Genomic DNA, 12,355 nt, shown 5'->3' with positions numbered 1-12,355 from the left:
GCAGAAGAAACCCAATTTCTCCTCCTTTTGCCTCCCTCTCCCAGTTAGATTCCTTGAGTGGGACTCTCAAAGTGAGTCAGGCAGCAAAAACGGGTCAGGGGAGCACGCTTCTGGGCCATTACTCTCCTAACAGCTATTCTTCATGGATGGTCCGTTTGCCTCATAATCTCGAGAGAGCTTAACCTCTTCGTGCACTGGGTCCACTCATGGCACCACTCCATGCCAGGAGCACCAGCTGACATCAACTCTTCTGGACAAGGCAGCCCTTGCCTGCAGCCTTTGAGGAGCACCCTGTCTCCTGTCATTCCCTTCTTCACCCCAGAGTGCGGCTGATGTCCCTACAGTGGCACTGGTGTCTCTGAAATATGTCCCAACTCAATCACAGCAGGCCTCATTTTCCCACCACAACAGGCAGGCTTCTCTTCTGGACAGGAAGTAATAGTAATAGTCATGCTTAGATGACATTTACCGGTGTCCCAGGCATTGTTCCAAGTGCTCTGTATTTACTAATTTGTTTAAGCCTCAGCATCACCCTATGATAAAGCTTCTACCATGATCTCCAAATAAAGATGAGGGAACCAAGTCAGCAAGAGATAAAATGGCTTACCTAATGTTGCGTAACTAGAACTCAGTGAGAGTGGAGCCCAGGTGGTCTGACTCCTGAGTCCTGAGTTTAACCTCCATATCAAATGCTCCCTGTGAGAGTGGGGGCAATGATTAAACCTGGCCTTTAAACCTTGTGTCTTCCTTTGAGCCCTGTGTGAGAGATGGCCTTCTTTCTACTGCTTGATTCTCTGTTGATACCTTCCATTCTTCCTTAGCTTGGGTTTGAGTGTGTGTGTGTGTGTGTGTGTGTGTGTGTGTATGATTACCTAACCTAGACAGGCACGTTGAGGGGAGATGGTAGAGGACCAAGTACTGCATGGTCAGAACACGTGATGGCAGTGCCAGGGAACAAGAGTGCAGACACTTCTGGAAAGTAACTTTCCACTCCCTACTCCACCCTCACTGCTCCTTTTCTTGCCTCCTAATCTGATCTTGGTATTTATGGAGATGTTAAATAGATCACACCCTCTGAGCATGGAGTCTAGGAAGACCCCATGGCCCTGTTGATCTTGTTACTCCGTGTCTTGTCAGCAGATCTGCTGCCCTGCTGCTCATTCAGGCTTGGGACTAATCACATTAACTGAAATATTAAACATTTACAAAAATGAATTATAACGAACTCCCCTCACTCCTCCTCCCAGTCAGCAATTGGGGAGACAGCTGCAGGCAGCAGAATGCCTCCAATCCTTTGCTTAACTTGTGGTCCCCAGATGGAAGGTTTCCATCTGAAAGGAGACGCAGGGGTGAGGGGAGAAGAGGCCAGCGCTTGCATCAGGCTATGCTTGTTGGGTGACTGTGGGCACACCTCTGCCCTGTGAGTAAACTCTGGAGGGCAAATCCTCTGACTCAAAGGCCCATTCTGGGGAGTGGCTCTCCAGGAGGAAATAAAGCTTCCCAGTCCTCTTCCAAGGTTCTTCCAAGGTTCTTTCTCGACCTGCCATCCCCAAGCTCACCCTCTTTCTTATTCTTCTGCACGTGACGCTAAGCTGCCCTACATAAAAAAGATGATTGACTTTATAAAGGTAGAGTTCTACTCCTGATTTTAGATTCTTAGAAAATGAGACATGATAGGGGCGCCTGAGTGGCTCAGTCGGTTGGGCCTCCGACTTCGGCTCAGGTCAGATCTCACAATCGTGGGTTCGAGCCCTGCGTCGGGCTCTGTGCTGGCGGCTAGCTCAGAGCCTGGAGCCTGTTTCCTGTCTTGTGTCTCCTTCTCTCTCTGCCCTTCCCCCTCTCATGCTGTGTGTCTCTCTGTATCAAAAATAAATAAAACATTTTTTAAAAATTAAAAAAAAAGAAAATGAGACATGATAAATAATTGAGACATTTTTCAGAAAGGGCAAAAAAGTAGTGGTGGAAATGGTGGGCAGACTTGTGAGTCGCTTGCTGGCCTCAGCAACTGAGGGAAGAAGCCACCTGCAGCAGGAACCATGAGGTCATACCAGCAACCTATTATATGACCTTCCTTCCATCAAAGGCTTCTGTCTCAAATGGAGCAGGAAGACTGACTGACACCAGGTGCAATAGTGAGGACTGAGGTGCTGTAAGAAAGCAAAAGTAGAAGTAGCCTGTCTTGCATACACACATGGGTATCTGGGGCATGGTATGTGATCAGTCAAGAAAAGGTGGATTGCTTCTCAAAGCACAAGAAGACTACAGACTAGCAGAAGGAGGATATTACTTATTTTTTACATGGGGTATGAAGATGGAGACAATTTTACATACTTACATATGTGTGCACATTTGCCAGTCCAGACCAAACAAATCATATATTGTTTAATATAATGTGAGCCATATATATATAATTTAAACAGTTCTAGTAGCCACATTAAAAAAGTTAAAGAAACAAGTGAAATTACTCTTTTTAAAGGTTTTTTTTTTAGTGTTTTATTTTTATTTTTGAGAGAGAGAGAGAGACAGTGTGAGCAAGGGAGGGTCAGAGAGAGAGGGAGACACAGAATCCGAAGACAGGCCCCAGGCTCTGAGCTGGGTGTCAGCACAGAGCTCGACGTGGTGCTCGAACTCCTGAACCGTGAGATCATGACCTGAGCCAAAGTCGGATGCTTAACTGACTGAGCCACCCAGACACCCCTGAAATGACTTTTATTTTAAGTTTTTATTATCTATTTTGAGTGAGAAGAAGAGAAGGAGGGAGGGAAGGGGAGAGAAGGAGAGAGAGAGTATCCCAAACAGGCTCCGCACTATCAGTTCAGAGCCTGATGTAGGGCTTGAAATCATAAACCCAAGAGATCATGACCTGAGCCAAAATCAATAGCCAGATGTCTAACTGACTGAGCCACCCAGCCATCCTGAAATCACCTTAAAAATTTTTTTAACATTTATTTATTTTCAAAAGACAGAGAGAGAGAGCACTAGTGGGGGAGGAGCAGAGAGAGAGAGGGAGACACAGAATCTGAAGCAGGCTCCAGACTCTGAATTGTCAGCACCGAGCCCAATGTGGAGATCAAACCCATGAATCGTGAGATCATGACCTGAGCGGAAGTCGGACGTTTAACTGACTGAGCCACCCAGGTGCCCCTGAAATCACTTTTAATAATAGATTACACTTAACTGATACATCCTAAATATTATTCAAAATGTTTATATGATGTATCTAAAATGTGGTGACCATATTGCACGCTATAGCTTAAGGGCTTCCCTCATTAGCTTCTCTAGGAGTGCAGGGGCGGGAAGAGACAGGTCTTGGCCAACAAGAACTGTCGCCTCTGATCAACCTCTGCTCCTGCCTGAAGAAATCACTTGTGACAGATGGCCACTTATCTACTTCTCTATTAACTCCTGCTCCTAAAAACCAGACAAACAACCACAATGATTACTAACGTGAATGAGAGGCCTGTAGCTCACTCCCTAATCTACCGCCATTGAGTTTTCCCTGGCTTGAGAACTGCCAACATTTTCACTTCTCCTAAGTCTTTGCTGAGAAAGATGGAGGCAGGCCATGGAGAGACCCCTCAAAGGCCATGGTCTAATGCTGGGCTGTTTCTCCTTGGGCAGTTCACAAACCTGAAAGACCAGCCTTCTTTTCCCTGTTTTCCAGAAGGCCTTTCCTGGGCATGATCTCTGGGGGTGCAGAAACTCAGCACAACATGGGTTGACAGGCTCCTGTCCTTTCCAGGCCCATTTCCAGCTCTCTGGCTTTGTTTCACTTTCCTTTCTTAATTAGATGCCAGAAGAACACACCTTGAAGACCAGTTGCCTTTCCCCTCCTCTGTCCAATTGGGAGTGGGAGAGAGAATTTAGAATTTAGGAGGAGCAAGTTATTTATCTACACAATAAAGTCAGTCCGAAAGGGGAAACCTCTGGCAAAATGCCCCCCAGGTCCTTTCCAGTATCTCTGGTGGGAGAAACGTTCCCTCCTTTGCAGAACTCCGTTCACTCCATCCTATGGGATGCTTTCATGCTAAGTGTCAGGTGTCTACAGGACTGATATGGGGGTTTGACTTCCAGGCTGGCAGAAGGGGAAGCTTGAATTCTCTCTTCCTACAATTAGGTTCCAACAGTCGCCAAACAGGGGAGGGTCAGGAACCAGCTTCTGGGAGACTGCCTTAGGAATTCCTTTTCCAGTTTTCCTCTAGAGCCTAAAAAAAAAAAAAAACCCACTATGTGAGGCTGGGTGGGGCCAAGAAGGGCTCATGCCATATACAACCAAGACGGAAAATTAGCTCCCCACTCTGGGGAAGGCGATCTCGCGGGCAGCGGCCCTAGTCCACTCCGCTGCCCCAGAACGGCCCCCATACCGCGTGCCCCGGCCCCGCCCCGCGTGCCGGGGGGGGGCGGTGCTTGGGGTGGGCGGGACCTCTCCTGCCGCTTGGTCCGTCGTCTTGACGACCCGGACAAGATGGCGACGCTGCATGGCGGGCTTCTGGGGCCGGACCCCGGGGCGCTGAGCCCTGCGCAGCTGGAGCAGCTGCGCCGCTTCAAGGTGGGTGCGCCCCCCACTTCCGCCTCCGTCCAAGGGCAGCTCCCCCGGGAGGAGGGCCGCAGCCTGGGGGAAGTTCGGGAGGAGGAGCACAGAAGCCTGTGGGGAAGGGGCGGAAGGCTGGGGGAGACCCCCGCTGGACCCCTGGGCTTTGGGGCCCCGGACGGAGCCCGGCAGGTGCTTGAAAGTGCAGGAAGAACTACAGCAGGGGTTTAGGCAGTGGAGTGGCCCGAAATTCTTGCCAGAGACAGTAACTTCGATCCGAACAAGAACTTACAGACGGTGGACACCCGACCTTAGTAATGGCCTCTGAGCCAGAGCAGGCGGCAGCTCGGGGGTGTTGATATGTAAAAACAGGCGGTTTCACATTTCAGGCATCCCAGGGAAGGACCCAGGTCAAGAGCGCATCGTGTGTCTCCAAGGCCTTCGCCCCCGCAGGTCTTGAACCCTGAAATCTGTCTCTCATGGAGCGTGACCTTTTGCTCTCGTCCTCCCAGATTCAGACTCGGATTGCTAACGAAAAATACCTAAGGACGCACAAAGAAGTGGAGTTGCTCATAAGTGGTTTCTTCAGGTAGGTGGTTTTCCCAGCCGGCCACAACTAGCGGGAAATATGACCAAATCTTGGCTGGGAAGACATGAGTGTGACTGGCCCCTTCTTTCTTTGTTTAAACACTCCTTATTGCTGCCTTTAGGACCAGAAAGATATAAAATGTGTTTTTTAAAGGTAGAGAGAATATTTTATTTTTATTTTAAAAAATGTTTAATGTTTATTTTTGAGAGAGGAGTGTGCAGGTGGGCGGGGGCGGGGAAGCAGAGAGAGGAGGAGGCAGGCACAGAATCCAAAGCAAGCTCCAGGCTCTGAGCTGTCAGCAGACAGCCCAGTGCGAGTGCAGGGCTCAAGCTCAGGAGCAGAGCTGTTAGATCATGACCTGAGCTGGAAGTTGAATACGCTACCAACTGAGCCACCGAGGTGCCCCAAGGATTTGTTTTTGGGGGGTTTTTTGGATATTTTTTCATTAAAAAAATTTTTTTTCTGTTTTGTTTATTTTTGAGAGAGAGAGAGAGAGCGTGAGCAGGGGAGGATCAGAGAGAGAGACACAAAATCCCAAGCAGACTCCACGCTCTGAGCTAGCTGTCAGCACAGAGCCCGACGCAGGGCTCGAATCCACGGATTGCGAGGTGGTGACCTGAGCCGAAGACAACGCTCAACCAATCAAGCCACCCAGACATCCCTTGTTTTTTGTTTTTTTAATTTAAAGTACTTATTTGTTTTGAGAGAGGGAGCAGCGCAGCAGGGGAGGGGCAGAGAGAGAGAGAAAATCCCAAGCAGGCTCTGCACTGTCAGTGTGTGGAGCCTGATGTGAGGCTTGAACCCACAAACTGAGATCATGACCTGAGCCAAAATCAAGAGTCAGATGCTCAACCAACTGAGCCACCACCCAGGCGCCCCTGCCTTTGTTTTTGGTGTCACCCTTATTTCCTTTGGAAGATACCAGTAGGAGTCAGAATCAGCCCCACATCTGTACTAGGTACCTCGGATGATGTCCCCGCAGGAATAGAGGAAGGGAGAGGAGGGGACAGAATTCTGTCAGGCAGCATACCTGCCCTCATGGGTTCTGCAGATCTCTGTTCTAGATTCACTGCAACCAGTGAGAAGCTCCAAAGTGTTTCTGTTGGGAAGCAAGCTCTCCACTTGGGGTTTCCAGATCCTAATGATTTATGGTCACTCAGTCACAGCTCTCCAGGGCACACTTGTACATACAGTGTATGGAACCCTTACTATCTTGAATTTTGGACCTGAAAAATGGGAAGAGTAGGGGAATTGTAGAAAGGCTTTCTTAAAGATTTTAGTCTATAGTGAGGCAGATGAATCTTTAGAACTGAAATTTTAGAACTGATAATGTCTCTCCTTGGCCAGAAAAATCTTCAGTGACTCCACAATATTGTCCCCTCTGCCTTTTTTTTTTTTTTTTTTTAACATTCCGTTGAAAGATAATAAAAAGCAGTATACCCTAACCTGGGTGAATGTTCACAAGATGAGCATATACACAGTACTAGGGTCCAGATCAAGAAGTTGAACCTGGCCAGCACCTCACACCATCTGTGGCCCCTTTTAAGCATGATTCCCCCAAATGTGGCCGGGATCCTGCCTCAGCAGATTTGTTTTGACTTCTTTGCACTTTATGTAAGTGGAATTCTACAGTACATGCTCTTTTGTGACAGTTGTTCAACTGTGTCTCCTAGATCTCCATTCTCACTGCCGGGTATGTTCCACTTTGGGACTAGGCTGAGCGTTGTGCACTCATCCCCCCATCTTTTGAATTGAGTGTAATCGTCTCTCCCTGGCCTTCCAGCTCTCCATAATACGGCCCCTTTGATTCCCACTGATCTCTGCACCTGCCCCCCTGACCAGCCAGATGGAACCTCACCATTCCACTGATCTCCCCACTGATGTCGCTGTCAGGGGTACTGACACTCCCAATGCTCTTCTGGACCCTGGGGGTTCAGAGGTGTACAGGACCCATCCCTACCCCTGAGGAGTTCACCATCTGTAAAATACGGCTGGTTTCCTTTCATGTCTGGGCCTTCGCTCTTGCTGCTCTCCTGCTCTGGGATCCCCTCATTTTGCCTACTGAAATCCCACAGGCACCTCAAGGGGTGCCCCCTGCTCTGTGAAGATTTCCAGGGCCCTGCTGTCAGTGACTTCTCCCTGTCTGCAGCCCGCTATTAATGCTATAGCCCTTCCTGATGCTTGCTTGGCCTTTTGGACATTTGGGAACTTACCCCTTCTCTTTTACTTGACTCATTTCTTTGAGGTGGTGCTGTATTTCATCTTAAAAAAAATCATTCCCTCATACCTAGTGTGGTTACTTACACAAAATCAGTGCTCAGTAATGATCAAATGGAACTCAAGGAGAAGGAAAGTCAATTTTAAAAAAAGATTATTTTTGACAGCGCAAGCAGGAGAGGGGCAGAGAGAGGGAGGGAGACACAGAATCTGTCACCACAGGGCTCAAACCCACAGACTGAGATCATGACCTGAGCCGTAGTTGGATGCCCAAGGGACTGAGCCACCCAGGAGCCCCGAGGAAAGCGAGATTCTTAAAGCCTGGGAAGCGGGGCTTCGTGGGCAGGCCAGGCCTCCTTCCAGGCTGTTGGGCAGGGCAGCCACGGCCAACAGGATGTGCTGTAGAGAGCACTGGCCTTGGCACCGAGAAACCTGGGCCCTTGGCCCTTTATCAACTTGGGCAAATGATTAACCTTTTGAAGGTTTGATTTCTTTCATATGTAAAGTGGAGTGTGATCCTTGCTGTTTCCCAAGGTTTTTGTCAAGTGAGATAATAGTCATGAACATTCTTTACAAACCAAACCGGAAACTGAGGGACTGTCGCGCTCACCTCCGCAGCGGCGCCGGGGCCCACCAGCGTGTTGGGTTCCTCTTCTCTGCTACTCCGGCCCCTGCGGGAGTTCACGGTTGACCGTGGTCACCGGGCAATGGGGTTGTGTATCTGTGCCTCGAGGACGAGACAGCAGGTCGTTCATCTTCACTGCCTGCCCGTGGCCTGGTCTCAGGTTCTGTGACAGTGTTTGTTGAATGAATTGACAAGCCTCGCCTGGCTGTGGCACCCATGTCTTGGGAGGTGAGCAACGCCTAGGCGTAGTGCTGTCTAGAATGTTTGCTCCTTGCCTCTGAGCCGGGAGCCAGACTGGAAGGAAAATCACGAGTGGGAGTGTCTTTGTCGGGGGCCACCCGGCTGACGCCCCTGGGTGGGCGTGGCTCGGTCCCCCTGTGCCCTGAAAGTGCAGGGGCTGCAGCCGGCCTGGGCACAGCCTGCCTTCAAGCCAGCTTTCCTGCTGCCCTTATCCCTAATGTTTTCCAGAGAAATGTTTTTGAAAAGACCAGACGATATCCAAGAATTTGCTGCGGGTGAGTAAAGCAGCGTCAGTGCCAGCTTTGGTGTTTGAGAAACCTGTACTTTTATGTTATTTACAATTTGTATTATTGCAAATTTAGACTCCGAACAAGCCCGTGGCTCCCCTTGCAATGTCTGGGATACTTCTTCATCCGAAGTTCCCCCCAGGGAGCTTTGTTCCTTCATTCCTCCGTTGTCATTTCCTCAAAATGAGGACAGGTCAGAAAGGACACAAAACTTCCTCCTGGTGAGAACTGTGAAGAATTTTGAGATTCCCGAAGGAACCAGTAGAAGGAACCTACTGGCGGCTCTTTCCCCGGGATTCCTGAGGCAGGGCTCTCCACCCTGGCCACTCACTAGAGTCACTGGGGAGCTTGTAAGAAATGCTGATGCCGAGGCCTGCTCCCAGAGGTGGGTATTTAATTAGCAGGCCCGGGCCCAGCCCCAGGTTTGTAAAGGCTCCCCAGGTGATCCTAATGGGCTCCACTGCCCCTCTCCCCACCCCAGCTGGCTTAAGGTCAAAGGTATTTAGAAGGAAGGGCTGGGTTGGACACTTTCTTGGGTCCTGTTCGCCCAGGGAGTGGTTTTGGCCTCACACCACTTCTAATTGAGTCTAGTGCTGCCCTAGCAGATGCCGCCTCTGATTCACATTATGCCGGGTGTATAAAAACCCTCCTCTGGCGTCATGGAGTGAGAGCCTGGCTCTCCTTGACGAGGATATTCTCAGAGAGGAGAGGGCGTGCTAGCTCAGGGGCGAGCTGGCAAGCTGAGCGGAGACGAGAATAACACTTGGCATTTATTGGGGCCCCGGGATGGGCCGGGAGCAGAAAACCCAGAGATGTCTTAGCCAGCTGATGGCCCCTGTGCATCAGCACGCGGACACACTGCAGGGTGGCCAGGAAGGGACAGGAGCTGTCTCATGTAAGCCCTTCCTCGGGGGGCTGGAGCCGCAGCTGGGCACGGCAGACAGGGACAGGGACGTGGGACCGGCTGTGACTTCTCCTAGGCTAGAGAGCCGGGCCACCAGGAACAGCCATGCCAGCTTTTGAGCCACGTAAGCCGTCTCCCTCCCCGCCTTTCCCCTTGGGTTTAGACAATTTCTTTTCAATTCCTATTCCAGACTATTTCACGGATCCAAGACTTCCCAACAAGATTCACATGCAGCTAATTAAGGAGAAGAAAGCAGCTTAATTAGCAGAATCTTGATGCTCAGCTGCTGAGAGAGACCTGCAAGAACCCCGCCTCGGGGTGGGTGTTAACCTCACTTACAGAGGAGGCTTCTTTACTCCTGTCAAAATAAGCACCGTCTTCTTGGCCCAGGGTGTGAAAGAAACCAAAGGGAGAAGCTGCAGAGAAGTTTCACTCGCGTGTTTTTTTTCTTGACACTATTTTGGGGGATTAGCGGCTGTGAAGAGCGGCCCAGGGCTTGTCTGGCATGTCCACGGCAGGATGAGACATCTGTTTTCTAAGCCTAGCGAAACGCAGGCACGTGGGAGTGCTGGGGAGCGGGGGTCGGCCCTCTGGGGCCCACACCTGCCATCAGACTTTCCTGCCACGCCTGGGCCCCTGGTGCGGGAGTGGCTCCCATTGCTTCTGGAAGGGGCGGGAGCAGTTTCCCTCCTTGCAGCTTGGGCGGGGCAGGGGCTTTCCTGCTGCCCCTCCTCGTGTCTTCCAGGCGGGATATCTGAAGTGATCCTGTGGGCTGGGATTGTTTGGTGTGAGGTGGGGTTTGCCAGCACCATTTGTGTCGGCAGGACCGCCTGGAAGCGAGAGAGCCCCGGTGCCAGTGCCGGGTTTCCAGGACGCCTCGGGCCTGGTCTGCCATTGCAAAGGCTTGTAAAGACGCTCATTAAAAACAGATCTTTCCGCTCTTTCCTCTATATTTTACTCCAAAGGAGGAAGCCATTCTGCGGGGGCAGGGGGTGGGGGGTGGGGACAGGCAGCTCGCTCCTACTCTGACCTGCCCGGCAGCAGGGTCGGTTCTCTCCGGTTCTCTGTTCCAGGCAGCCCTGGGACTCTGCAATCGGCCAGCCGGCCCTCCTCCCTGCCCCTCCAGGCCTCTCCCTCCCAGAGCCAGGGCCAGAAACAAGAACGGGGGTGGGGACCCTGTGGGGACCGCAGCCAGTCTGGGTGGTGCTGAAACAAGCTTTGGGGCTTTTTGGGATTTTTCCCTCCATCTTACCTCCTGGGTTACTGGACAGCATGTGCGGGCGATGATCAACCCCTTCCTCCAGCAGCGGGTATCGACACCTGGCTGGAAGGACAGTGAGAAAACGAGATGGGACCGAGAAAGCCCATTTAAGGTCACGTGTCTTGGGAAATCTGAATCTAACAGGTGACCCAGAAGTGGTAGATTTTTAGCAACAAGGCACCCATCCTTTTGATTTTCAGCTAACAGGCTGGGGGTGGGCTGGCTGACCTTGAGAGGTCCTTTGCTGGCCCAGAAGGCATAGACATTGCCTGTGTTTACACCCCACCTCTCTGGCCTCTGCATCCCACTGTATGAAGGACCTCCCACCCCTGTGTCTGGGGTCCACGTCACCATGGTGACAGGCACAACCCCAGGCATCTCGTCCATCTTGTACCCAGCTGCCCGCACCCCAGGGCAGCCGGTCAGCTGTTAAAACCATTCACAACACACTGTGGAGCTGGAACCCGAAGAGTTATTTTAGGTTCTTTCCGAATCACACTGCAGCTGTGGCTCCGACAGTGAGGTGTCCCTGTTTAGAAAATCCGGATGAAGCCTCCAGCAGAAAACACACATGCACGAAGGACCTCTGATGTGAAGTGTGAAGTTAGACACTCTTGGAAACATCCCTGGGAGGAGGAGGGGCCTGCAGCGAGGTGGGGAGAGATGCTGGAGGGTATTATGCGATCCTGCAAGAGGGCAGTGGCCCGTTCCTGGGAGTCCCGGCCGAAGGAAGAAAAGCAGTTCAATTAGTGTATATTCGAAGGCCAAGGAAAGCATGTGTTTGGCGCACAGTCACAGTGCATTTGCTCTGTGAGACGCAGTGTGCCAGGTCCCGAGGGTATGGTGGGGAGGCCATCCCACCACATGCTGACAGATGTCCCGGAGGTGATGTGCAGCTCTCCCCCCAAACCTTAACTATCTGGGTCTCTCACCTTTTAGACCAAGAGCTCCATCAGAGCAGGGACCAAATCTAACACTTGGACTCGTTCACTGTCAAGTTCCCGACTTCTGGCCCAGGGTCTGGCACACAGCAAGTGCGCAGTGAGCATCTGCGGAGAGAATGAATGCTTGCATAACTGAGCAGTTGGCTTAGCTCAGTCACTATAAAAGCTGTAACGCAGGGCCCCTTGGTGGCTCTGTCGTTTGAGCGGCCAACTCTGGATTTTGGCTCAGGTCCTGATCCCAGGGTGAGGGGATCAAGCCCTGCGTCAGGCTCTGTGCTGAGTGTGGAGCCTGCTTGGGATTTTCATTTTGTCCCTTTCCCCCACTCATTCACTTTCTCTCTCTCAAAACAAACAAGAGTTACACACTAGTGATGGAAATAGGTGCACATAAAGGAGGAGGAAGAGAGAATACCTTGTCTGCGGGAGGGAGGGAAGCCTTGGGAACTGGCATGGGACAGGTGGGAAAGGACTTGCCAGGCATTGAGGGTTGGGGGGCCGGGGGACTCAGGTGGTAGTATTGTGCTGAGTGGGTGGTGGCGGCAGGGAACCTTGTTTGCGCCTGCTCATCCCGGCCCCTTTCTTGCTAAGGGAGCTTCAGCTTTGTGGAGGACAGCAAGGGGCACGGCCCCAGATGGCAGACCAGGTGACCACCCCGGCTTGGTCTCCCAGGCTGCCTTGCAGTGAGGAGCAGCCGCGTACAAACAAACCGTGGGTTTCTAGGGGAGCGATTGTTTTCTTAACAGTAAGGGGGAGAAGG

At 51.4% G+C, this 12,355-nt stretch overlaps 1 protein-coding gene across 2 annotated transcripts; it reads left to right on the top strand.

The window, feature by feature from the left end:
• Nucleotides 1-4,418: 4,418 nt before the first annotated feature.
• RIIAD1 (regulatory subunit of type II PKA R-subunit domain containing 1) lies at nt 4,419-10,334 on the top strand. 2 transcript variants are annotated; one of them, XM_029947898.1, is made up of 4 exons: nt 4,419-4,549; nt 5,044-5,120; nt 8,431-8,477; nt 9,584-10,334. In XM_029947898.1, exons 1-4 carry the CDS (start codon nt 4,466-4,468, stop codon nt 9,652-9,654), a joined length of 279 nt encoding a protein of 92 aa, XP_029803758.1. In that variant the 5' UTR covers nt 4,419-4,465; the 3' UTR covers nt 9,655-10,334. The 2 variants fall into 2 exon arrangements, 1 of the variants encoding a protein (XP_029803758.1); XR_003911856.1 differs by lacking the exon at nt 8,431-8,477 and having other exon boundaries at nt 4,458-4,549; nt 4,921-5,120; nt 9,584-9,668.
• The last annotated feature ends 2,021 nt before the right edge of the window (nt 10,335-12,355 follow it).

Source organism: Suricata suricatta, chromosome 8 (genome assembly GCF_006229205.1).
Source record: "Suricata suricatta isolate VVHF042 chromosome 8, meerkat_22Aug2017_6uvM2_HiC, whole genome shotgun sequence".
Lineage (NCBI taxonomy): Eukaryota > Metazoa > Chordata > Mammalia > Carnivora > Herpestidae > Suricata > Suricata suricatta.
Note: the sequence above shows the minus strand (reverse complement) of the source record. Positions and strands in the feature narration are given on the sequence as shown.

Bases quoted from the DNA above. Each gene is read 5' to 3' on its own strand.
- RIIAD1 (XM_029947898.1), top strand. From the start codon at position 4,466: ATGGCGACGCTGCATGGCGGGCTTCTGGGGCCGGACCCCGGGGCGCTG. The intron at 4,550-5,043 runs GTGGGTGCGCCC...TCGTCCTCCCAG, and splicing joins AGCAGCTGCGCCGCTTCAAG to ATTCAGACTCGGATTGCTAA. The intron at 5,121-8,430 runs GTAGGTGGTTTT...AATGTTTTCCAG, and splicing joins CTCATAAGTGGTTTCTTCAG to AGAAATGTTTTTGAAAAGAC.